The sequence below is a fragment of the Eubalaena glacialis genome, chromosome 18 (assembly GCF_028564815.1).
Source record: "Eubalaena glacialis isolate mEubGla1 chromosome 18, mEubGla1.1.hap2.+ XY, whole genome shotgun sequence".
Classification (NCBI taxonomy): domain Eukaryota; kingdom Metazoa; phylum Chordata; class Mammalia; order Artiodactyla; family Balaenidae; genus Eubalaena; species Eubalaena glacialis.
The window spans coordinates 17,364,765-17,391,571 of NC_083733.1; the positions used below are offsets into that span (position 1 = coordinate 17,364,765).

The following is a 26,807-nucleotide window of genomic DNA, read 5'->3' on the forward strand; positions in this document are numbered from 1 at the left end:
GCTGGGGCCCAGGTTCAATCTCTGGTCGGGATTGCCATGAGGTGTGGCCAAATAAAAAAAATAAATTAAATGTATTTAAAAAAAAGAGAGCAGGTAGGGACCGGGAAAAAAAAAAAAAAAAAGAAAGAAAGGGACATCATCCAGATGGGTCTAATCTAATGACATAATCTCCTAAAAGCAGAACACTTTCTCCAGCAGTTGTCAAAAGTGGAGGGCAGAAGAGAAAATCAGAGAGATTCAAAGCACGAGGGAAATCCGACACACCCTTGCCAGCTTGATGATGAGTGGGGGGGGGGGGTACATATGAGAAGAAATGTGGATGGCCTTAATAAGGAGCTGAGTAAGGACCCAACTGAGAGCCAGCAAGGAAATGGGAACTCAGTCCTACAATGACTCAGTCAATGACTCGAATCAGCTTTGAAGCAAATTCTTCCTTAGTTTCCAGATAAGCATGCAGCCCTGCTGACACCTTGATTTTGGCCTTGTGAGACTCTAAGGAGACCAGTCAGCCAGCTATGGTGTCCTAGTCTTCCGACCTACAGAACTGTGAGCTCACAAATGATGCTGCTTTAAGCCCTAAATTTGTGGTGATTTGTTACACGGCAGTTGAAAACTAATAGATCCTCTCAGTACAAATAAATGTCAGTTTCCACAGAAGATACTAATTTTCAAATATACGGCTAGGTAATTCTTGCTGAGCACCCCACCTCACTCTGTTAGAAGGCCTTATACAGAGATGGAGATGCCCTATGGAATCAGCGCTCATCTCCTAGGGATGCATTTCCGTGATCCGAATGTCCTTTATGAGACACGCATTCCTCACATTCAACCATCACTTGGGGATTTGAACAGCTATATATATGTGGGACATTACTGTTCTCAGAGGGTGAGTAAGTAACTCTCTTTCCTGGTAGAGTTCAGGCACATGGACTTTACACATTCTTTTTCCAAGCAAGACGCATTTATGTGTCAACTTATCCCTGATTCCAATGTTAACCTTAAAAGTTGCGAGGATTTGAGAAGAACAGTCCATGAAAAGGGTTCAAAGTGGAAATATCAATCATGAAGAAAAAAACAGGACGAACAGGAGAGACGGAGCAGGCAGTGGGAACCCACCACATTCTTGGTGGTCCGGCTAAGCCTTGGAAAGCACAAGGCCGTCCTGATAAAAAGTCTCCCCTGTAACCTGTGCCCCTGAAACCGTCACTTCTCAGGGAGTCAGGGTGCCAAGGAATGTAAACCAGTAGGAAGACCCACCCCGAAGTCCTGGCAAGTGAGAAGCAAGAACACAAGACTCTTTCAACTCAACAAGGATTTACTGAGCTGCTGCTACGTGCAGCAAAGCACTATTCTAGGCCCTGGTAGGGACACAAAGATGCAGAAGGTCCAGATGAGTTTGGCTGAGAACTCAGCACCACTCCCCCTGTACCCCTCCCCACCTCCAAAAAAAGGAGTGCTGTAGATGGAAGAGGAAAAACTAACTCCTCAGGAGTCCCCAGTTCACCATTCTTTTCTAAGTGTAAAGCAAAATTGTATGATGTGATTTAAAATAAAGCTTTTTGCTTACCTTTTTTAAGGTAAATTTTTTAAGGTAAAATTTTAAAGAAAAAGAACCATGTCCTCATCTCCCCTTCTCCTTCACAAAATAACAATTATTCATACCATCTCCTATTCTAGACTTTCGCTAATCTCATGTTAAAAAGTGTTGTTGTTTTCTCATTTTAAAGTTGTACCTTCAAAAGCCATTTATAAGCACACAAAGTAGACCCAGCACATAGATGTGCCATAAAAGTCCAAGTAAAGTCCAAGTCCAAACAGAAAATCTTCAGACAGGGAGCCTGGGTAGAAATTCTTGTTCTCTTTACACCGTTAGGTGCAGAATTTCACACTCCATTATCAAATAATCAGTGAGCCAAAGATACCTTCAACTCATCAAGACAAAGAAAAGGCAGGCCAAACACAGGCTTAAAGTGCAAAGTTAGCTTAGCAAAGGGAAACAACGAAGGCAGGACAGAGAGCAATTAAAAGGCAAGAAGATAAAAAGATAGCATCTTTGGAGAAAACTCCAAAGATATCGAGAATCACAAGAAACATAAATGGACTAACCGTGAGAGCTTAAAGGTAAAAGGTATCATATTGGTTTGGGGCTTTTTTCAACCTTTTTTTTTTAATTGAAATATAGTTATCATATAAATTACATTAGTTTCAGGTATACGACATAGTGGTTCAACATTCATATACATTCCGAATTGATCACCACAATGTCTAGTTACCATCTGTTACCCTACAAAGTGATTACAATATTATTGACTATATTCCCTACATCGTACATACGTCCCCATGATTTATTTATTTTATAACTGGAAGTCTGCACCTCTTAATCCTCTTCACCTATTTCTCCCAACCTCCCACCCACCTCATACTATTTGCTAAAAATCCCGTTAAATGCTGTTGCATCTAATATATAACCATCCAAAAGGCTGAAACTAAATGTGTGGGGAAAAATATGCTGAGAAAATACAAAACAAAAGTAAGCTGGGGAAGTTATGTTAATATCAAACCAAACAGATTTTTTAAATGATTTTTAAAATTCAGGCATATTTATTAATACATATAGTCAAATTCACCCTTTTTAAGGGTGCAGTTCAGTGAGTTTTAACAAACGCATACAATCGTGTTACCACCACCACAGTTAAGACATAAAACATTTCCATCGCCCCCCAAAACTTCTTGGTGCCCTTGGCAGTCAATCCCTCCCCTCAGTTCCCAACAACTGCTGACTGATTTCTGTCCCAATAATTGTGCCTTTTCCAGTATGTTATGTAAATGGAGTCACACAGAACGTAGCTTTTTGTGTCTGGCTTCTTGCACTTAGCATAATGCTTTTGAGAATCATCCATGTTGTTGTAGCCTGTTCCTTTTTATTGCTCAGAACAAATAAATTTTAAGAGAAAAAGCTCTAGAAAAAGAGAAGATCGCGAGATAAGGATAAAAGGTTCAATTCGCCCACAAGACGTACTTCAAATTTGTATTGTGGACAAAATATCCTTGAAATACATAACGCAGAAATTCATGGGAATTCTCTGGTGGCACAGTGGTTAAGAATCAGCCTGCCAATGCAGAGGACACAGGTTCGAGCCCTGGTCAGGGAAGACCCCACATGCCGTGGAGCAACTAAACCCGTGTGCCACAACTACTGAAGCCCGTGTGCCTAGAGCCCAACAAAAGAGAAGCCACCGCAATGAGAAGCCCGTGCACCACAACGAAGAGTAGCCCCTGCTCACCGCAACTAGAGAAAGCCCGTGCGCAGCAACGAAGACCCAACGCAGCCATAAATAAATAAATAAATAAATACATTCATTTTAAAAAAAGGAAAGAAATTCATGGATATAATCTGGCCCTACCTGTTACTGCTGTCACCTCCTATTTTCCCTTCACTCCCTCCACTCCAGCCAGACTGGCCTCCTTCAACTCCAAAGGCACGCTCCCAGCTCGGTTCCTCTGCAAGAGCCATTGCTCTGCCCAATATTCTTCCCTGAGATAGCCTCATGGATAAATCTCTCATCTTCTTCAAATCTTTGCTTATAGGTCACCTTTTTAATGATACCTCTCTTGACTGCATTATATAATTGTGCATCCTGCTATTGTGTAATACATTTATTTTTTTTTTCACGTGGATCAAATTTGTTTTTTAAATAATGAAGATCAATAAAACCAGAAAAAAGAGGAACACTCTGGGATTACACACTACTATAGATGCCAAGGCAGGTAACTCTTCCAGAAAGGACGAGTCCACAGGTGAAACCTGCAGACAAGTCAGCTGGGCTTTTGTGGCTGTAATTTTGGCAGAATGATAGAGGCGGATGCCAGAATGAAGTGAACTAATACACAAGTAGAGATAAGGATGGGAGACCCAAAGAATATTAAGACTAATATCTTCACTATATTTTCAGTAAGTTATGGGTACATAACAACTTCAGGAACCCCTGTGGCATGTAGAGCGTAAAGCAATATAAATTACGTGCTTCAGTTCTGTGACTATTTTTACCTAATGCAAAATGAAAAACCTAAATATATAATTGTTCCAGTGTTTGAAAGGAGTCGTTCTATTTAGGTTATGGAGCATGCCATCATAAAGACAGTCACTAAACCAAACCCCAAATCTCCACTTCCAAAGACCTTGGCACTTTCAAAAGGAGCCATCCAGTGCCAACAGAATCCTAAAGGAAAAGTCTAACCTCACCTCACCAAACCACAACCACAAACACCACAGCTTCAGCAACCCTTTCCCCCACCATCCACATCTGTCCAAAGCATTTGCAGTCAGTTCTATTCCAACCTTTGATCATCCCATACCCAAACTGCCCAAGCTCCCACGACTAAAAAATCCTTTCTCTGAGACCCATACTCTTTTTATTGGTTTCTCTCTAAACTCTTTCCCTTTCAATGACAATTTTCTGGGACTGAGAAGTGCTAAAATCCAGACACAGATCTAGTTAAAGTACAATAGAAATTTCACCCCGTCCCCTAAATCGTGGAGACACTTATATTGGCCCCGTTGTTCACCGTCAGGAATACACTTTGATTTGCTCTGTATCTCCTAAGTTTGTTTTGCTCTGCATTCCTCCTCCTATGGATACGCTTTTAGAGGAAAGACTCCGTCCCAGTTCCACAGAGCCTGCTAAGCACCAATCACAACCATCATGGGGGATGCCACCTTAAAGTGACAGCTTCATAAGCTGCTCCCCTCCTGCATTTCTTATTTCCATGAATGGCATCTCAATCCAAGAGGCTGGGAGTCCCCTATATGCCTCCTCATCCTCGACCCTGTCTCACTAGTGAGTCACCCAGTCCTGCTCAATGATTACACCTCCTAGGTCTTTCTCCTATTTCCTCCCTAATCTGCCACCACCCACAGCTCGTCATCCACTCCTATCTCACCAGTTCCCACAGCAGTCCTCTTATTGGTCCCTGAGTCTAGCCTCAACCTCCACTGTGTCAGACATTCCTACCTTCTTCTATTCCACATGTGTCCCTTGTCCTGTCCCCTCACTGCATGGGCTAGAAAACTCTCAGACTACCATGCCCCTAGGTTCTGGAAGTGATTTAGGTTGCACCAATGAGAAGCTCTTGCAGGAGATTTGGAAAGCAGAAGAAAGGGAGAGACCACTCTTCTGGTGGTGGTGATGGCTGTCAGTAGTTCCAGCAGTCTCCCTGCTTCACTGCCTGGACACCACTTCATGCACATGCAATGGTTGGAGGGGCAGAAGTTTCCTGACATCTGTCTGGATTGCCACCACAGGACTATGACCCTGAAACCAAGGATGGGGAGGGGCTCATTTCTCCTCCAGCCCACCCAGTGACTTTTATAAAGACCTAATTCCCCATATTAAATTCCTTTCTGCTCAAAATACCTAGAGTGGTTTCTGTTTCCTGCAATGAACCCTAACTGATACAACTTCAAATTCATCCAGCAGATACTTACCTGAATAATTTACCACAGAAATAACACAACATGCCCTTGCTCAGAACTCAGTGGTTCCCTATCTCCAAAGAATAAAATCTGAAGTCCTCAGCAAAGCATAACCCTTTGTGAACTGGTCTCACCTTCTTACCATCTCCCACAGCCGGGATCAGCATTCTGTAAAGGGCCAGACAGTGAATATCTTAGGCTTTGCAGACCATATGGTCTCTGTCACACCTATTTAACTCTGCCATTGTAGCGTGAAAGTAGCCATAGATAATATGTAAATGAATGAGTATAGCTGTATTCAAATAAAATTTTATTTACAAAAACAGGTGGTCAAGAGAATAAGAAGACAAGACACCGACTGGAAGAAAATATTTGCAAAAGACATATCTGATAAAGGACTGTTATGAGAACTCTTAAAACTCAACAATAAAGAAAGGAAAAACCTGATTTAAAAAATGGGCAAAAGACCTGAACAGACACCTCACCAAAGAAGATATACAGATGGCAAATAAGTATATGAAAACCTGCTCTACCGCATACATCATCAGGTAAATGCAAATGAGATACCACTACATGCCTATTAGAATGGCCAAAATCTGGAACACTGACAACACCAAATGCTGGTGAGGATGCAGAGCAACAGGAATTCTCATTCATTGCTGGTAGGGATGTAAAATGGTACAGCCATTTTGGAAGACAGCTTGGCAATTTCTTACAAAACTAAATATACTCTTACACTCTTACCATACAACCTAGCAATTGCTCTCCTTGCTATTACCCAAAGGAGTTGAAAACACATCCACGGACAAACCTGCACAGGGATGTTTATAGCAGCTTTATTCATAATTGTCAAAACTCAGAAGCAACCAAGATTTCCTGAAGGTGAATGAATAAACCATGGTACATCCAGATAATGGAATTTTATTCAGTGCTAAAAAACAAATGAGCTATCAAGCCATGAAAAGACGTGGAGGAACCTCAAATGCATATTACTAAGTGAAAGGAGACAATCTGAGCTACAAACTTCATGATTCCAATTATATGACATTCTAGAAAAAGGCAAAACTATGTAGACAGTAAAAGGATCAGTAGTTGCCAGGAATTAATAGGGAGGGAGGTATGAATAGGCAAAACACAGGAGATTTTTAGAGCCCCGAAAGTATTCTGCATAATACTATAATGGTGCATACATGTCACTGTACATTTGTCAAAACTCACGAAGTGTACAACACCAAGAATGAACCCTAATATAAACTATGGACGTTGGGAGATAAAGTCCCTCCTTATCATTTGTGATAATGATGTGCCAACGTAGGTTCAACGATTGTAACAAAATGTACCACTCCAGTGTGGGATGCTGATAGCAGGGGAGGCTGTGTGTAAGTGGGGCAGGGGGTATATGGGAAATCTCTGTACCTCGTACTCAGTTTTGCTATGAACCTAACACTGCTCTAAACAAACAAACAAACAGGTGGCAGCCTGGATGTGACCTGCAAACCATGGTTTGCTTCAGCTATCGTCCTGAATATCTATGTGTCAACATTACCAAATGACTAATATGTCCTCGAATATGCCAAGTTCTCTTTTTCTCCATTGCATTTTCCCACGCTGCTCCCTCAGCCTGAGTGACTTCTCTTACCCCCACTTCACTGGTCTGCAAACTCCTTACAAGTACAGCTCAAATGTGTGAGGTTTTCCCCTAAACCCCGCCAGGTAGATTTAGGTAAACTTTCCACTGTCTTCACTCACCATCACTATGGGGTCCATTGCACTAAACTGGAATTCTCACCTGTGTCTCTGTCTCCTACTGGATGCCAGTCCTCGATGTCAGGGGCCGTGGCTTTTCATCTTTTTATCACCACAACCTAGCTCATAGCCTGGCACTCATGTCTGTGGAACGAATATTGCCTCCAATTGCAGATACTTCAGATACTTGCCTTACTTTCTGGCACATACCACACCTCTCTGGACTCATACAGAAGAAATGCCCAGTAAAGACCAATGACATAAATGGATCTGAATAAATAAACGTCCAATAGGAAATTCCCTGGCGGTCCAGTGGTTAGGACTCTGTGCTTCCACTGCCGGGGGCCTGGTCGGGGAACTAAGATCCCACAAGCCTCGCAGCATGGCCAAAAGCAAACAAAAAAAATGTACAATAATGTATAATGCATAATTTTAATTAGCGCAGGATTAATAAATTAATGTATAAATGAATGTGTAATTAATCTTCAGGATGACTTTTCGATGTCTGCCTTTGAGAACGCAGTGGGGCTCCTGTCCACAGTCTCAATCCTATTCCTTATACACCACCTGCTCAGAAGAGAGCCCTGAAAGCTCCTTGTGTGCAGGGACCGGATCTTAGTTATCAATGCACGAGTAAGTGAAGTACACGTATTCCTTTTCTTACTCCTTTCTCGTCCCCAGCAATCGTAGTGAGGCTACAGCTAGATTTTAAGTAAAAGCTATTGTGTGGGAGGCCTGAACTGTAAAGATGCTGGGTTCAGTGTCATGCTGACAGGGTGACATCGTCACATGACTACAGTTCCGAATCAAGTAGCCTTTAGTCATCTCAGTGGAAGGTCAGGTGACAGTGGCCAACAATGACAGAGAGTGCCTGAAGGCTCAGTTCCTATCCACCCCTCGTTACCCCATTAGCTTTGCTTCCCAGTCCCCGCTGGCACTCCCAGGGCTCCCAGCAGTGTTCCCAGCAGTCTCAGGCCCCGTTAAGTTTATTTTTCTTTCCTTTCTGGGCTAGGCTGTCTGCAGACACAGCTGATGAGCTATTTAGAGCTCACCAGAGACCTTGCGCCTTTCTACGCCGCTGAGATTACAGCTCTTTTACATCTCCAGAGGTCACTGATGCCAAGGCAAGGGAGTCAATAAATCTGATATGTTTTCATCAAAGCAGGATAAAAAGGGAGAGAGGAAAGGAGGCTGGATGAAAACTTATTACAGGAGGGTCTGAACTTTCACATGTAAAAGAATCGTGTGGGAGCTTGTTAAAATCTAGATTCCAACCAACACTGCCCAGTAGTGACAGTTGATGGAGGACGGAGGCCTGCAGCCCTTCACACCAAACACATGCACGCACTCACGCACATTCACATATACTCTTACAGTAAATATGTACATAATACATAATAAAGAAAAACTAATTATTTAAGCCCCTAAGTCTAGATTCTTAACCAAGATCCCTTTCACAGTTTTCAGACCTATTAATGAAAAACTTTAGGAAGCTAAAAGCAAATTCAATGCATTCTTCCATTTGTTGGTACCATTTCCCTGTATGACGATGGAAAATATACAGGGATTCTAGATGGAGGAGCTAGTTACTCAAGTCAGAAGAAATCTTAAGGCTACGCTTGGAGCGGCAGCAGTGCTCACGGGCAGTCCTGTGGTTTCACCCATTGGGTGACATCACCTTAACTCCCTGGTTTCATGTAATAGCTGGGGAGGGGGGAAAAAAATCACAGGTGATGAAGAATCGGCAAACCACAGAGGGACTCCAACGTCCTGGCTTTTCTAACCTAACGGTAGCTCTGAAGAGAGCTGCCGGTACCAGGGTGGATCCCCTTGCTGGGTTCTTTCCCCCTCCACGTCCACCACAGCACTAGCCTCTCTAGTTCACTAGTTAGCACCCTCACGTGTCAGCCCCTACGACACTGCACTGAACCTTCGGACAGTGGACAAGAGTCTCTCTGCAAACCCACGCCCACCCTCGCCTCAGTCTCTCCCTCTCCACACGCTCATCTCTCCTCTCTCTGAGCTTCCCGTGACGCGCGCCATTTCATATACATGGTGTATGCCACGAAGACTGCGCGCTCACTGTGGAGAGCAGACGCCATGCTTCTGGCAGGCCTCGTGCAAGGCGATGTGTGCACGACACTGGGCACACATGAGAACTGCAAAGCCTGAATTGACTTAGGCACGGTTCCCAAGCTGGCCCTCATTCCAGCAAAATAAAATAAACACTGGGGGATTATTAAAGGGTGTGGTAGGCCCCCCCCGTGCCAACTAGCACACACTCTCCCAGGGGGCTCCATAACACACTGGAATAAGGAACGCTGGCTGAGGACGCAGGGCAGGACGGCACACTCACAGACAGAGCCCTGGGTACACCACGTAACAGTCCCTGCTCCAAACACCAAAGGGTATCAGGCCGGCCCTCCTGGGCCCCCAAGATTAGTGCTGTTCTGACACATGATCTGGCAGTGACCAGCTTTCATCTGGAACCCTTTCCCAAGGCCCAAACTAAATTCTCCCACCTGAGATTTCTAAGTAACAGGAGCACAGCCGACAAGGCCAACGTGAAGCATCGCCTTAGAATCACTGGCTCCACTGCTATAAAGATAAACTGGGCAGAAGAGAAATGAGTGGTCATCATCGAGCCTGGAGAAACCCTAAGTTCTGAAATCTGTCTACCTCGATGGCACACAACAATTTCTCCAACCTAACACGATCACTATACAGTTTACCTAGGTTGGTGGATGACAGTTTTTGTATTATGAAATATACAGTGTAAACCAAAGAATATATTAAATATATAGTCAGTTGAAAAAAGAATAATAAAATGAACACCCAGGGCCAAGAAATAGCATCCCCCATACCCAGAAGCTTTCACTGTGCTTTTTCCTCATTAAACCCACCAGTGACAACCATCCTCCTGAATTCAGGGTTAATTAGCATTCCCTTCCAATTTTTATAGTTTTACCACCTATGAAGGTATCCATAAAAAATACATGGTTTCAATTTACATTTTTGAACTTTACATAAATGACATCATACTATGTATTTTTTCTGTGATCTGCTGCTCTTGTTCAACATTATGTTTCTGAGATTCTACCACAATGATGCAACTATCTTTCCTCCATTTTTGTTATGGGACAGCATTTCAGTGTAGGACTAAACAACGATGTACGATATTAACTCTTTCTTTACTCAGCCAGACCCACCAACTGGATACTAACATGGTCTGTCTGCTAATAAATTTATGCCATGGGTGGCGATCCCGTGCTGGCTTCCATGTGGCAGCTCAGATGGCAAAACAACTAGAGATGTTTCACCTGATGATCCCTAAATAGTGAGAAAGATCCCAGTAAAAGACGGAGCTTTGAGGCCTTGTTCAGCAAGCACATGGTAGCTTTGCTGGATGAGCTTGGGTAGATGAACCTTTAAGATAAAACTCTTACACGGTTCCAGTTCTATGGCTTTATAAAGTAGGGGAAGGAGAGGAAAAGGCTGCTTTCACATTGTAATCTTCACCTTCACGGGCACATCAGAGCACCTTTGATCATGGAGAATAGCACCCAAGTCCAAGAAAAACCTACCATTCAGACAGCGAAAGCTAAATATTTAGTCTGGGAGGCGGCAAGCAGAAGTCCGTCATTCTCTCTGCCACAGGAAACCAAGGACAGTGGAGGACTGTCCTTGAATCCTGAAGGTTAGATTCACCACCCTCCTAACCACAGTCTCCTGGACGGGAAAGCTTCAGTAATGCCGTGCTTCCCAGGTTTGGGTGTGGGGATGTGGGGCGCAAAAGACAGTCTCCAGATGCAACTCCTGGCCACCTTCACTGAGCACTCCCAATGTGCAAGGCCCTCAGACTGACAGAACTCATCTCAGTTAATTCCTACAATGACCCTGTGCGGCAGGCGATGTCCGCATTTCATGCCTGAAAAAACTGAGAGGCTGAGCATTTCAGTGACTTGTCCAGTATTGTATAGCAAGTAAATGACAGGCCAGGATTCAATCTACATCTGATTCCAGAGCCTCACACTCATCCAGCAGACCACTCTGCTACCCCCTGTGTGCACGGTGACCTTCGTAAATGCGGCAGCAATGGGGAAAGGGGGTTCTTAAGGATGCAGAAGAGACTGCCTTTGGGCCATACATCCAAAAGTGTTTGCTGCTGAATGGCAGCAGGTTCCATGCGAACACACAATAAATACTTAGGTGGCAGAGGCCTGTGAAAATTCAGAGGCCATGCATGGAAAATGCTGCAGTAGCTGGGCAGGCGGAGGAGGACTCCCACACGGCTTCAGCTACCTAGAAGGCAATCTGCCCACTAACAATTAACTAGCATTGAACGTCCGCCACGTGTTATGGGCAAAAAGGCGTCCGATTTTCTGTTGAAGTCTGCCTGCTGCTGTAACACTCAAGAATCCTCAACACAAACATCAGCAAAAAAGGGCTATCCAGACATGTAAAGTTCAAGGTCTATCAACTAGAGAACTTCAGAGAGCAACAAATAGGTCAAGAACTTAATTAAGTCCAAACGTTAAGAGCTGAACACTGCCCTCCAGCCCCAAATTAAGTGACATCAGTTGTGTTTGACACCAATTTTCCAAGTCAGCTAAAAGACCAAGATGGTAGTTACTAGCATCAGAGCTAAGAAGGCATCATTCTCAGAGTGAATGTCTGAGGTGTTCCTCTCCACCAGCTACTCACCATTGAAGAGATTTTCTTTTCTCTAGCTCTGGGCGCCAATCATGCCTTTGTTGATATAAGATTTGCCAGTTATATCGTTGGTCCTTTCCCTGTGAGAGTCAACTACTTATCCCAACCTTCAAATCACTCTTCTCTGTGACTCGCTAGATGACTAGTCTTCATGGTATGAGGTAATTAAGACCTTTGCAGAGGCTTGGAGAAAAGACGACAGGCAAATAGCACCTCTGCTTCTAATGATGCTATAGACAAAAGATCCAAACATCCAACCCTCTCTTGTTCCTGACGCCTGCCAAGCATCAAGACCTCACAAACCCTCAAAACAACCAAATCCAGAGAGGCTGAAGGCTGTCCTCAGAGGGATCTTTCCAGATGCTGTGGGTATTGGCTAAAATATGCTTTGTTTCTTAAAGCATTATTCCCCCACTGCCCGGGATTTGTTTGGGAGGATTTTTACCAGTTATTCGCCTACTCTCTGCAGATACAAATTACATTCCACATGATTCTTTTCCTTAAAATTTCCTTAAAACGTCTGGGGATTTTGTACATTGTAATAAACAATAAAACAGGTTCCCAGGACTTCTCTGGTAGTGCATTGGTTAAGAATCTGCCTGCCAATGCAGGGGACACGGGTTCGAGCCCTGGTCCGGGAAGATCCCACGTGCCGCGGAGCAACTAAGCCCGTGCGCCACAACTACTGAGCCTGCGCTCTAGAGCCCGCGAGCCACAACTACTGAGTCCGTGTGCCACAACTACTGAAGCCCGCGCACCTAGAGCCCGTGCTCTGCAACAAGAGAAGCCACCGCAATGAGAAGCCTGCTCACCGCAACGAAGAGTAGCCCCCGCTCGCCACAACTAGAGAAAGCCCATGCACACAGCAACGAAGACCCAACACAGCTATAAATAAATAAATAAATAAATAAATTTATTATTTTTAAAAAAAGCAGGTTCCCAACCTCCTCCCCATCTCTCAAATACACTTAAAACTATTCCTCTGCCTGGGAATTCAGTGACCGTGGAGAGGAGTTTGCACCATTAACACAGGTATAAGATGGGAATGTCGGTAAATAAAATTAAGTCATTTGGGATGTATATAAGAAGTATAAAACAGGTCAGACTCTGTGTGCAGGAGGTCTTAACCAACACTCCAAAGGGAATCATGGATCACCCCCGCAAATAGAAATGTACAGACAGAAATTTTCACATACAAGGAACCACTGCTCTAAGTGTTCCTACGTGCATCCTGGAAGGATAACTGTGGCTACCGTACCTGATGCATAAAAAGCAGTCAAGCTCTGTTCAACAGTTCCTCTCAGCCAAATAACCAACTGAGTCAGTCCCAACCTTCGTCAAGGCACCCTTGACCCTTCCGAGAATCCTGAGTTTTGTATTCCTCTCTGGGCCATCTTAACATACTTATAAGTCTTATAAGTCAGTTATAAGCTCTCTGGAAATTTCCAACAGTTTCTAACATAAATTGTTCCTCGCCGCTTCCCAACATGTTTTCAAGAGCTCTAAGCAACTTCCAGGCTCCTCCTCATTCACAAGGAGGAAGGTGTCTTACCGGGATCTCCCACCAAAGCAGTTTGTGCTGGGGGGCTGGTGCCGGTTCTCTGGAGTGACAGCCGTCCCGCTGGATTCTCTCGAAGGCGGCTGTGAACCTGGAAAAGGGATCCATCACAAAAAAAAGACAGAAACGTTGAGAAGCTCACACCTCTGTTTGAGATGTGGGTACAGGAACAGCGCTAACTGCATGTTTTAGAGTTACCCACCCCAGGGGGACACCAACGGTCCAGCAAGCTGCAGCCTCCAGCATGACAAGGACAGGGACGGCTGGGTGAGGTCTGATCGGGGCTGCGGAACAGAGGGGCTCAAACCTGGGAAACAGCTCTTCTTCCCCAAGACCTTCAAGAATGTCTAAGGCACTTACAAGCGTGTTCCCTTACATGTTAAATGAACCACACCCCGTGAGACAGAGGATAGATGCTGGCCCTGCAAAGTGGAGGCAAGGAATTGGGGCATCTCTCCACATCGCAGCAACCAGAGGGCTTTTAAAAAGCCAAATCAGATTCGATCCAAATCAAATCATGATCCTCTCCTGATTAAAAACCCCTCGACAGCTTTCTACTTCTTAGGTTGAGGTTCACAATCCTTACCGAGGTTCACAATCCTTACCAAGGTCTTCGAGGCTGTGCGATCTGACTGGCCTCACCCTCCCAGCCCTCTCCTTCTCGCTCCCCACGATCCAGCTGCCCTGGCTGCCTCTGTACCCACTGCAGGCCACGCTCGCTCCCACCTCAGGGCCTTTGCATGTGAGACCCCTCCACCTCTTACTCAGCCACCCCTATAACCCACACCCCCGCCCCCCGCCTTGGCCTGTCCAAACTCCTCATACTCCAGCAGGACTCAGTTTCCTCAGGGAAACCTTCCCTGGCCCCCCAGTTTAGATGAGATTCCCCCTCAAGTAAAGGAATCTCATACCACCCAGTACTCTTCCTTCATAGATTTGTTCACAGTTACAGTTATATAACTGTTTCTGCGTTTACTCATTTGATATCTAACATCCCCTGCCCCTGCCAAGTAGATCACAAGCTCTAGGGAGTAGAGACCATGTGAGTTTTGCCCCTGCCGTCTGGCTAGCACCCGGTCCACGAGCTAGTACATACCGGGTGCTCAGCCGTGGATGTACGCGCTGAGTGAGTGAATGATGCAGGCTTTTCTAGATGCACCGAAAGTACCCCAAGCACCATGCAGGCCAGTTGAGGGAGGATTCTCAGAAGTCAAGGCCCATCCAATCACTGAGATTCCACTCAAATGCCCTTCAGATAGAGTTCAAACCCCACCCCCTGAAGCTACAGAAAGCCTGCTTGGGGCCTGGAAGGTGCCATAGTTACATCACGCTTAACAAGAAAAATTATGGAGAAAGCCAACCCGTTTTGGACCTCAGACTTCATGAAGTAATTTCCTGCTAGATCCAAAAGTGACTAATTTCAAACTAGATGAAAAGAAACAAACCGCCCACATTCAGGACAGAGCAGGAGACACTCTCCAATTTCCCCGCTTCTTGCCTGTATTCAGCTCGTGTGAATCTCTGAGACACACAGTTCCCCTTTTCCAACCAAGACCGTCTCATAAAAGACACTCTCAAGCTCTCCAGGAAGTTTAACTGGATTGGGAAGAAGAAAAATGGGCCCAAGTAACATTTAATAAAGATGTTTTATTTTACAAAGTCCATGTGGGATGAAAACATCCCATGTGGGATGTGTTTCTCTGCTCTAGAACCAAAACAACAACACGCTTACAAAGGCTTGGTATTTATTTTGGTCCTTTAACAGAAAACAGTCCTTGAAAAATCATGTCCTGATTGTGATCCATGATGCTAAGAAGAGTCAGGGCTGGCTGTGCAGTACCCAAACCCAGGTACCTGGTAGAGAACCAAGATCTGGGCACCTACTCTGCCCCGCCCTGCCCCGCCCTGCCCCATCCAGGCACAGCCCTGGGGAGCAGGGCAGCACTCACCATCCGTCACGGCGCTGCCATTAGGCACGCTTCCCAGATCAACAGTCGGCCCGTCCAGGAAAATTGTCAGCTCACCACCCGAGACAACACCGCCTTTGTTCTCTGTCTGCAGGTTCAGGGTCAGCTGTGTGTTCTCCACTGTTGGACACAAAAAGCAACATGGATGGACAAAAGCAAACGCACACCGAGTTCAGATTCTGTAAGTTATAAGCTCCCACTTCACCGACTCTGGCTTCCCTGGCAACTTTTTTCTACATCTTCAAACTTGTCTTGTGGCACGGCAAAAGGAACGGGAAGGAATATGCCTAATTGTCACCGCTATATCAGGCTGGTGGGGAAGGCTGTGCTCATTTTTTTCTAAACATTTTATATCGTTAGGCTCACTAGGTAATTTCTACTTTATTTATTTGTTTGCTTATACCTGCAGGACCGTAAGAAAAGAGTAAGAGATACTGACGGCATACAGAGGAAGAAAGCAGTTACAAACAGCATCCCCCCACCCATAGGAAGAGGGGTGGCAAAAAGAATCGAAACAGGTCAGGAGACCCTAAGGAAATGTTATCAGGAGTCATCTCTAGATAAAGGATTTCAGGGACTTATTATTTGGGCTAAAAAGTGTTTTTTAATTTTCAATCCGGAAAATGTTTCACTTTGAAATAAGGCGGAAAAAAGTTTAAAACAACAAAAGTTCAGTACAAGCAAGTCAGCCCCATAGTTACACGGTCCTGGGTAAGTCCCACAAGGAGAGACTAGTCAACACCTGGCTCCACCAGTGAGGTGAGAAGGCAGCTCAGAGTCACCCAGCCCCTGGAACATTAGGCAAATTCAGCCCTGCGGGCGAACAAGAAACAGAACTAACTGGCACGAGGCAGAAGCACCAAACCCTAGGCGGGCTGGAAACTGCTGCACACACACCCCTGACCCCACCCACCGAGCCTGGCCGCACCGAATGGCCTCCATCCAGTTACTGCTGAGGACCCATAGCCTCCAGTTCAGAGCCGTTCAATAATTACCAAGAAAGAACAGCGTTTATGAGGATTTCCAAAGAGTATGCAGCCCTTCCATGCCACCCCACATCTTACAAAGCCAGACCAGGAAAGTGCCACATATTCCAACCTCCTTCCCCACCCACACTATCCATCAAACCGCCACTTCATTTTCTCTTAGTTGCTACTGTATTATTATAAGCTGGTTTTCTAGAACAAGGCAGGGTATGTATAAATAACTACCTCCATGAGACAACCTCCCCTCACCAAAAAAGTCTGCCCTGCATCTCTCCAAGAAACAGACACAGCCCTTTAATAACCTAGCAAAAAAAAAAAAAAAGTCTCGTTCAATTCAAGGATCTACTATAATAAGGTAGAAACCAGTTTTCCCTCAGGTTTTCAAGCTCTTGAAGCATCTCTCCCTCTCCTTAACCTTTCTTCCCTGTGATGGATCTCTCCAAATCCTTTTGAGTCTGTTTTCAGTCAGTTTTACTAAGGGGCTTGGTGAGTTCCAAATATTTCTATAAAAGAACACTTGTAATCTGAAAACTAGCTCCTTCAAAAGTCCAAGAGAGGGAAAGAACTGAGGCCTTTCAACCAGCACCACATGCCCGCCATGCAGATGAGCCACCTTGGAAATGGATCCTCCAGCCCTGGTCTAGCCCTCAGATGATTGCGGCCCAGCCAATGTATCGAGTGCAACCTCGTGGAAGATCCCAGGCCGGACTGCCCAGCCAAGCCGCTCCCAAATCCTGACTTACCGAAACTATGAGGTAACAAATGCTTATTTATTTATTTTTCTAAAGTCAAGGAGCACCTCCCCACTCTATCATACCAAGATCCAGGGTATAAGTCCCTAGCAGGCAGGAAAGCACAGAGGTCGAGGGCGGGTACCAGTCAGACAGACTGCATTCAAATCTCAGTTCTATCTAGTACTATGCGGTACTACACAAATTACTTAACTTGAGCACTGGTCTCTCTACCTTGCAAAACAGGAGCAGTAAGAACACACTGTTCAGGGAACACATGTAATGAATTAAACAGCACCTGGTAAGTTCCCAATAAACTGTCATTTTTATTATCTCCCTGTTGACTCTCCTGTTTTTAGGCTGAAAAGTCCTGATTTCTCTCAATCTAATTTGTTCATTGTATACTTGCCCTTCTACTGACCTTTCCAAGCCTTTTTCAGCTTTCGACAACAAACTCCAAGGTCAGCAAACATCTTCCAAGATCACCCACATACCTATCACAAGGACGTATGGTCCTCTCGTCTTGTACCTAGGACGCTTCCTAAAGATGTCCGGTACACCACTCTCAGGAACATGCTGGGATGAGAATTCTAGAAGGGCTCCTTAATTCCCTTCTTGATATCTCAAAGGCCATCACTTTACAAATGGAGTGTGGGTACCTTTCCCCTCCTTTCTGGAAGAATGATAATGTTCAACAGGAAGCTGGAAGAGCCCAAGGCCTCTCGCTGCTAATTTTAACCTCCTAACAGCCACGCCGCCATGGTCCTCTGACAAAGCCAGGGGCAGAGCCCACATTTTCCTCTCCATGGTCTCAACTCAAAGCTCCAGCTCAGCTCTTCTGTCTGGTTTACCTGCTCATCATGTCCAGCAGAGTCATTATATACATATAGGCTTGGAAGTTACCTGGCAACTCTTGGAGACACATCTGACCTTCGAAAAGAGCCAGTGACAGGGGAGGTTTTTTTTTTTTTTTCTTTAAACTAAGCTTTTGAGAACATAACCCTCTACTGTTCTATTTACTTATAAGAGAAACAGTTCAGAGACACCTCTATGCATCACTTCGATCGTAACCAAGTGACCGAAGTCAGCATCACTAAGAACAAGACAACCCAACACCCACATGCTTCCTGACATGACACAGGATGAAGTACACAACATCACTTTTAAAGTCTTCTTGCAAAAGCATTTAACCTGAATCCAATCAAGCCTCTAAACCTCCTTCCCAGTTTACATGAAATAAGGGGATAGAGGAATAAATTCAGTGATACCACGAGGAAGCAATCAGACCAACCCAGAATATGGGACATCCATACGGTAACCATCACAGACTCCTCGAAAAGTCAATGTCATTAAATAAATTTAAAAGGGGAGCGGGGGCAGGCAGGAAGAAGACTCTTTTAGATTTAAAGGAACATAAGTACCAAATGCCTTGCGTGAATTCTGACGAAACCTTGGTTTGAAAAATACATTCTTGGGACGACTGGAGAAATTTGCATCCAGACTGGATAGTGAATGATGTCTGAAATTACTGTTGATTTTCTTAGGTTCAGTAATGGTACTGTGGCTGTATTTAGGAATGGTCTCATTCTCGGGAGATCCAAGAGTATATTATAATGATACCTGCACTTATTCTCAAACTGTTTTGTAGGAGAATAGGCTGAAGTTTTCAGGAGTGACGTGTCATGATGTCTGCAGTTTACCTTCAAATGGTTCAGGAAAAAAAACACACACACACCCACAGGCTCACACATACAGGTAAAACAAATGCAGCAAAATCTTAAGAAGTGCTGGTTCTCGGTGAAGGGCGTTTGGGCATTCATTGTGTTATTCTTTCGACTCTTTTGTATGTTGGACAATTGCATGATAAAACATTGGTAAAGGGTTGTTTTTGTTTTTTTTTAATTGGCAAGGCTATTAAAGAATTAAACCTCTGAGAATAGAACACTCTATTATTCTCTCAAAAAACAAAAACAAAAAGAACACACCTGAGCCAGGGGAGCACTACAGTGCATAATGGGACTAAAGAAACCATTAGCTAACTGAGTGACAGACTTGAGCATACAGGGGAGGCTGAAAGGAGTAAGTGTGGCTGGAAAACATATACTGGAATCTGAGCTATAAATAGCAGCATTAGCCACCTCTCCTCTGGGGCCCTCGGGTTTCACTGCAGCAACGCCATCAACTCTACAAAGGGCCTTTCTCTTGCACCAGGTCTTCCCCCGCCTTTTCAGGCACTGCTCAAAAATCAAGAAGCTGATGAAAACATGGGTGTAGTAAGTCAAGTTCCAGAACTAGAACCAGGTTGAACGTAGGAGGCTCACCAACGGCCCTCCACCTCATCCGGCCCCGCCCCACCTGTAATCGTGCAGTCCACACGTGCGTAGCGAGCACAGACTCCTCTGGTCAGTGAGATTCAACAGGCACAGAACAGACAAAAAGCTGTGCCCCTGGGTGTTTATATTCTAGTTGGGGCAAACGGACACTAGGCAGTGTTTTTTGTTTTTCAAGTAAATTGCATAATCTGTTAGTGGCAAATGCAGTAGAAAAAAAAAATGAAAGGAGGGGAAGGGATGAAGAGTGCTAGAGGTGGGAGGAGGGTCTGGGGTGGTGAGAAAGTCTCACCAGGAAAGTGACAACGGAGCAAAGACTTAGAGAAGGATGAGGCAGGGGAGCCACGTAAGTATCTGGAGGAAGGATACTCTAGGCAGAGAGAGAATAAGACACAGAGGCCCCAGATGGGGGCACGCCTGGCAGATCTGAGGAATGGCAGGGAGGTCAGTGTGGCTGGAGTGGATGAGGAAAGAGAGGAGCAGGAGATGAGGGTGGTAGGAAACTGGAAGCTCACAAGGAAGGCCTTGGAGCGCTGGCATGGTCGCTGGCGTTTACTCGGCGGGAGATTGGGAGCCACTGGAGGCTCGTGAGCAAGGAAGGGACGTGACTTCTGTTGCAGCACAGTCACTCCAGCTGCAGGAGGAGCAAGAGATGAAGCAGACAAGACCAGGGAGGAAGTCACTGCAATATTCCAGGCGGGAGCAGCTGGTGGCTTGGGCCAGGCGATGGCAGTGTCTTCCGGGAGCAGGGTAGCAGAAGGGAGACTCGCCCTTTTCCGCCTTTCCAGCACGTGTTAGGAAAGCCCCATGGCTCCCCACCGAGCACACTGGTCAGTCCCCACAGACCCACCAGGCTCTTGGAATCAAAGCTTTGGGCAAATCATAGGCAGAGGCTGCAAAAAGCACAAACGTAGAGCATGGCTGGGGGAAGTCAGATTCAATTACGACCAAGTGGAACATATATAATGAAAATATTCCGATGGCAAGAGACTTTAGTTCCTCCGAAAAAGCCAAAGTCCTGAGCTCATGCTAACTTCAGCAAATGTCCTTCTTCTCTTCTAAGTACCCACTGGTTACCAATACCTTGTAACGCTACTTTATGGAGGTCAACATACAGCGGTAGGGTTGGAGATTAGAAGCTAGGGGAAAAGAATTAGGAAAATCCTCAACACCGTGCCAGGAGATCCCTTTAAAAGCTGGCACACCAGAAGAGACAAGAAGACATAGCGTGTTTCCTGGTGGAAATACACACCACCTCATTAAAAAGAAAAAGATAAGAACCTGGATCAGATCAAGTCTCTAGATCTAGATCTCAACAGGTATGAGATTACAAGAAACACAGAGGGACAGAGGAACATGTTAAAACACATTTCAGGGACACAAACAGCAAAACCCAATATGTGGGAAACTACAGGACAAACTGTCCAGTTTCTTCAACAATGAATTGTAAGGGATAAAAAGAGGAAGGAGAACATATTGGTTAAAAGACACTTAAGAAGAAATTCCCTGGCAGTCCAGTGGTTAGGATTCTGAGCTTTCACCGCCAAGGGCCCGGGTTCCATCCCTGGTTGCAGGGGGAGGGGGAGGGACTTAAGAGACTTATCAATCCTGTTTGGATCCTGATTCAAACAAACCAGTGGTGGGGGGAAAATAATTTTGAAGACAGCTGGGGAAACGTTAAAAACTCTCTGAATATTTGATGAGATTAAATAATTACCATTAAGCTTCTCAGGTATGAAGCTGGTATCATGGTTATGGTTTTTAAGAGCCCTTATCTTTAAGCGATCCATACTGAAATATTTGTAAATGAAACGTGTCTGAGATTTATGTGAAAATAACCCCATGGAGGATGGGGTGGGAATGGCCACCTGTAGCCCGCTGTGGATCTGAGTGATGGGCACATAGGGGTTCATGGACTATTCTTTCTACTTTTGTGTATTTTGACATTTTCCATAATAGCTTTTCTTTTTCAAGCCAGCATACCTAAAGAACAAGCAGTGTTCTTGTTTGTAAACTAAAAAACTTACACAAATTCAATGTTACATACACATTTTGAAATATGAAAAGGTAGAAAATATACAATCAAGCTGCTTAGGGAGTAGCTCCGACGGTTATTTTCCCTTACTTCAAAGCCTCAGATTTGCAAGTGGCTTCAGTTAATAATTTCCTATTGGGAAGAGTTGTTACGTGCAACAGGGATGAGTAATATTTTTCTAAGACTTACTTTTTCCCTTTCCTGACATGGACTTTTTAATATGTTGTTTGCATATGGTACCAATAAGTATAGATAAATAGGGCATGGAAGCTGCCTTCCTCATTCCGACAGAAGAAAAAAACTACATAAACCAGAACTGCCAAACTGTGCCCCTATAATGCAATTCAGTTAAGTCCAGAAGCCCTGCCTGGACAGTTTCACTGCAGTGTATGAAGGAACTTTCTGCTTTAGAATCTTCTGTCATCACTGTCCTTCCCTGCTCTCACACCACCAAAATGTATGTGCATGTATACGCTTATATCGTTTAAGAGAAAAAATATTTTCTTCCTAACTCAGAATACAAATATAAGGATTTACCTGGAAATTTGAGAAAAACAAAACAGGACACAAAGTAGGATATTTTTAAGGGAGACCAAGTACTCTCAGGCCAAGAGTCTCAGAAGCCCGAGGAAGATGTGATTGATTTGGCCTTAACAGAGCTGTTCAGTGGAACAAACAAACCTCCTTCTTCCGGCCTCCTTCTGCCCTCAATCCCATAGGCCCATCAAAAGAAAGTGAAAATAAACAGGGCATTCATTAACAGGTCAGTGTTCATTCTACACGTAGCTGTGAAACACTGGTGCACAGAGGAACGGAACCGGAGGAAATTCCAGAAGGGCAGAGAGTAAACAGTCTCCTTTCCCTTCCCTGGCTCCCCGTTAACTCAGACACACACAGGCTGGAGGCTACCCCAGGTTTAAAGAGAACACTCTTTCACGTTCCCTTCGCAGTAAAGAAAGCCAGAGGCTTCCAGGATTTACTGTTACGATGTCTCTTTGGCTTCCAACCTTAGCCAGGGCCTAACAAGAGAAAGCCTCTTCTACCAAGCTAGCAGCAGGTTGTAGACACTGGAATTCTTATTGGGGTACCAAGGTTGACTCTGCTTCACCCACCTTCCCTCAGCCCCATCACTCAAGCCTTGGCAGAGTCTTCCCAGAACACATGGTGTAAGGAAGCGTCTACCTTGGCCTTGAAGCTTCTTCTGTAGGCTGCTGCTGGGAACGTATCCTTAATTATCTCCAAATTAAAGTCTTGGCTGGGGTTTCCCTGGTGGTGCAGTGGTTAAGAATCCACCTGCCAATGCAGGGGACACGGGTTCAAGCCCTGGTCCGGGAAGATCTCACATGCCGCGGAGCAACTAAGCCCATGCACCACAACTACTGAGTCTGCGCTCTAGAGCCCGCGTGCCACAACTACTGAGCCCGGGCACTGCAACTACTGAAGCCCACACGCCTAGAGCCCGTGCTCCGCAACAAGAGAAGCCACCGAAATGAGAAGCCGCACACCACAACGAAGAGTAGCCCCCGCTCGCCACAACTAGAGAAAGCCCGCATGCAGCAGCAAAGACCCAACGCAGCCAAAAATAAATAAATAAATAAAAGTTTAAAGTCTTGGTTGACTGAGGGTTGCATTAACTCCTCTAAAAATGAAAAGAGCTTCATTTTACAAAGCCAGTTTGTAAACTTTTATTTTTCTCCTTTTTTTCTTGTGCATTCATTCAAGAAGCATTTTCTGGGCATCCCTTATGTGCCTGACACTGTGCTAGAAGCTGGGTTATAATGAAGAAGGAAAATAGACATAGTCTCTGCTTTTAGAAACCTCACAAGTCAGTGGGAGAAACAGAAGTAACTAAATAATGTCACAAAGAAATGTAAAGTTGCAACTGTGAAACAGATTTCATACAAGAGACCTTACAGTCCCATCAGTGCTGGACATTTGGCCTGGTCAGGGCATCAGGAAAAGTTTCCTGAGGAACTGACAGCTCAACTGTGATCTGAAGTTTCAGGCAAAGAGCTAGCACGTTGCGGGGTGAAGCAGGTTGGGGAAGAAGACCAGTCAGAGAGGCAGGAGGAAAGTCAGAAAGGAGTCCTGAGAAGGCAGGAAAGGGTGGGCTCCAAAGCATGGATGGAGAGTCGGCCCTTCACATGGGAGGAAGAGGGACGGCTCGCCTCCAACCACAAGAATGATGGAGGAGAGATTAGGCACATGCATCCTCGTTTCGGTACATGACAGATTCATCAGTCATGATCGTCCTTATTTCTCTTGATTCAGGGTCCCAGTGTTCTACAGTCCAAACCCCTGCAGCTACACATGCTTTTCTTCATTTACAAAAAAAAAAAAAAAAAAATGCACTGACATAGACACTTCAGAACTGGCTATTCACCTGAGTCATCTATCTAATAAGGTACATTATAGACAAAGAGTCCCTCTTGAATCAAGTGAGGGTCCCCTTCACATAGGAAACGAAAAAAAGCCTCATCTGTCTTGGTGAATCTCACTGTCTGTAAAGCTATAGCCTATTTTTAAAGTGATTTAGAGGAAATAAATACAGATCTGGGAAAGTTGCATCTTTAGGATAAACTGTTAGTTCACATTAATTACTGCGGCCTTGTCATTAGAGCTCCTCTATCCCAAGGCGGGGGTGGTCCTCATCACCCATTAATTCAGAGGATTCCTAGACTAGGCCCATCTGAGCAGCTTATCCATTCTCTGCGCCCTCAGGGAACCTCGGTGACTATACCACCTCTCCCCGTTGCACAGAATTGAGGACGTGTTTGTAAACACAGCAGAGAAAGGCTTTCAATGAACAAACCTCCTTTTCCACGGTCTCGGAATAGCGAAATCCAGGAGCCCAGCTAGAAGAGCGCTTTCATGGTTAAGGTTCTGCTCTTAAACAAATCAGCAGAGTGGAGGAATTGGATGAAGGTAGTCAAAAAGCACAAACTTCCAGTTGTAAGATAAATAAGGACCAAGGATGTGATGGACAGCGTGGTGACTACAGTTAACACTGCTGTATGATCTACTGGAAAGATGCAAAGACAGGAAATCCTAAAAGTTCTCATCACAAGAAAAAAAAACATTTTTTTTCCTTTATTCTTTTTGTATCTATCTGAGATGATGAAGGTTAACTAAACTTATTGTGGTAATCACTTCACAATAAAAAAAAATTCCCCCTTTTAAAAAATGGCTTTTGAAAAATTACAAATTTCAAATGAGTGAAATATTATGCCACAATTAAGATTTGGATTAATGATTATGAAGAGTGAACAACATGGAACATCATTTACACTACAATGTTAATTCTAAAAAAAACAAGACCATGAAGTTATAAAAAGCACCCTATTATTAAAACCCTGTAAAAATAAGTATGTAAAGGGGCAAAGAAATAAATGAAGCAGAGAAAATAAGTTGTGTTTGAAGAGTCCGATTATGAAATAAAGGTTTCACTTTTTAAATTTCCATTATCTGCACAGTGAATATGTATTTTTTCTCAATTTCCAATATCAGTTACACATGTATACAGAAGTGTTTACAAATGAAATGACATGATACCTAAGATTTGTTTTCAAATACATCCCCAAAAAGTGGGGGCTAGAGATGAAAGACAACTGGACACGTGGTCCTCATTGTTCAAAGTGGGTAACGGATACAGGATGATTCAGTCATTATATGATTCTCTCTACTTTTATTTATCTTTGAAACTTTCTATAATAAAAAGTTTAAAAATTTCCCCATTTATGCTATATAATATTTGCTCCACAATAAATAACATTAACTTACAATTTTTTAAACAACATGCTTATTATAAAAAATTCAAGCAGAAATACAAAATATGAAAAAAAAAGAAAGAAATTCAAAATATGATGTAAGCACACACATTCCAAACCGTTTCCCCATGACATAGGTCACTGTCGTCAACTTTGTATGAAGTCATCAGACTTGCAAACACCAGCACAAAAACACACGTATAAACTACACATGCAAAAGTGAATTCACCCTAGGCCCACAAGTTGTGCCCTTTGACTTGTAAAGTATCCTAAGAATCTTTAAAAATATATACAGAAGCAATCTATCTGTTGAGGAGGGTTTTAGGATTGAGGGAGCAGCACGTTCTAAGGGAATTCAGCCTTTACCACAATGAACCCGGCTCCAAAAGAATGAATTCATGTAATACACGTGGAAATAAACATGAATCAGTTAATTAAGAGCGGGAGGGAGGGAAGACACAGACATTATATTCTGAGAACTGTGTGCCTTGCTGTCCTGTACATAATAAACAGCATCCCCCAGGCCGGGCCTGACGCTAAGGTGAAAATCTCCGCTCTGTACCTGACCCGTGGCACTGACCGCACCACACGTGTAACTGTGGCACTCTTACTCTGATCCAGGATCGCTTTCCCTCCCAACTCACCACTCTCCTACAAGAGTAAGTCTCCTGCTCTAAGAAAAATGCTCCTAGAATCCCAGAAGACTGAAGGAAAAGAGGAAATCATGTACTCCGATGAGCTAAAACGAGGTCTGATCATCGTATGACCCCAGCAGCCGCGGTGTCTCCCCTGAAGAACCTGGGAGACTGGACGGGCAGGCAGGCGGGAGCCACTCTCAGGGAACTGGCACAAGGAAGAGGCCCCGTCATCACATGCAATACTTCAGGGTTGGTTTTTTTTCTGGCAAGCGGAAGGAAACTGCTCACATCCAGGCAACAGTCTCATTTTCCTATCTCCAGACTGAGATGTGCTGGGAGTGTAAATGACACACCAGATCTCATATGTTAAAATGATAACATTTGGTATATATTGGACTAAAGAAAATAGATCACTAAAACAAATTTCCCGTTTATTTCTGTTTTTACTTTCTCTAATGTGGCTACTAGAAAACTTTAAATTGTGTCTGTGGCTCACATCACATTTCTACTGGACAGCGCTGCTTGGGCGCCTCCTCCCTGCCGTTTTTAGTCATAATCTTGAGCAGCTGTCTGCCCAGGCCCGGCTGGCCCCGGGGGCCTTCTCTGTGTAATTTGACTGAACTAAGCTTTTTCCTGCCTCCAAGCTTCCTTCAGCCTGGAATGCTTTTCTCCTTGTTGGCCTGGACAATCGCTTGTCATCCTTCTGCAGTCCTGGTGTCACTTCCTCGGGGAAGCCTTCCTTGACACCCCCTGACCCCAGTCTAGGTTAAGTCCTGAATGATATACTCCCAGAGCACCCTGCACTTTCCTCCATCGTATCTGTCACAACTGGAACAGTCTGCACCAGTTATCTGTCCAACGTC

The 26,807-nt window shown here is 44.5% G+C and overlaps 1 protein-coding gene across 3 annotated transcripts in view; it reads right to left on the reverse strand.

The window, feature by feature from the left end:
* The window catches only part of WWP2 (WW domain containing E3 ubiquitin protein ligase 2), a 145,579-nt gene that overhangs the window by 71,395 nt on the left and 47,377 nt on the right, over nt 1-26,807 (reverse strand). For all 3 annotated transcript variants that reach the window (XM_061174378.1, XM_061174376.1, XM_061174377.1), the window contains exons 5-6: nt 15,440-15,577; nt 13,485-13,581 (exon numbers count right to left, since the gene is read on the reverse strand). In XM_061174378.1, the coding sequence (XP_061030361.1) occupies nt 13,485-13,581; nt 15,440-15,577 (235 nt within the window). The remainder of the gene's footprint in view (nt 1-13,484; nt 13,582-15,439; nt 15,578-26,807) is intronic.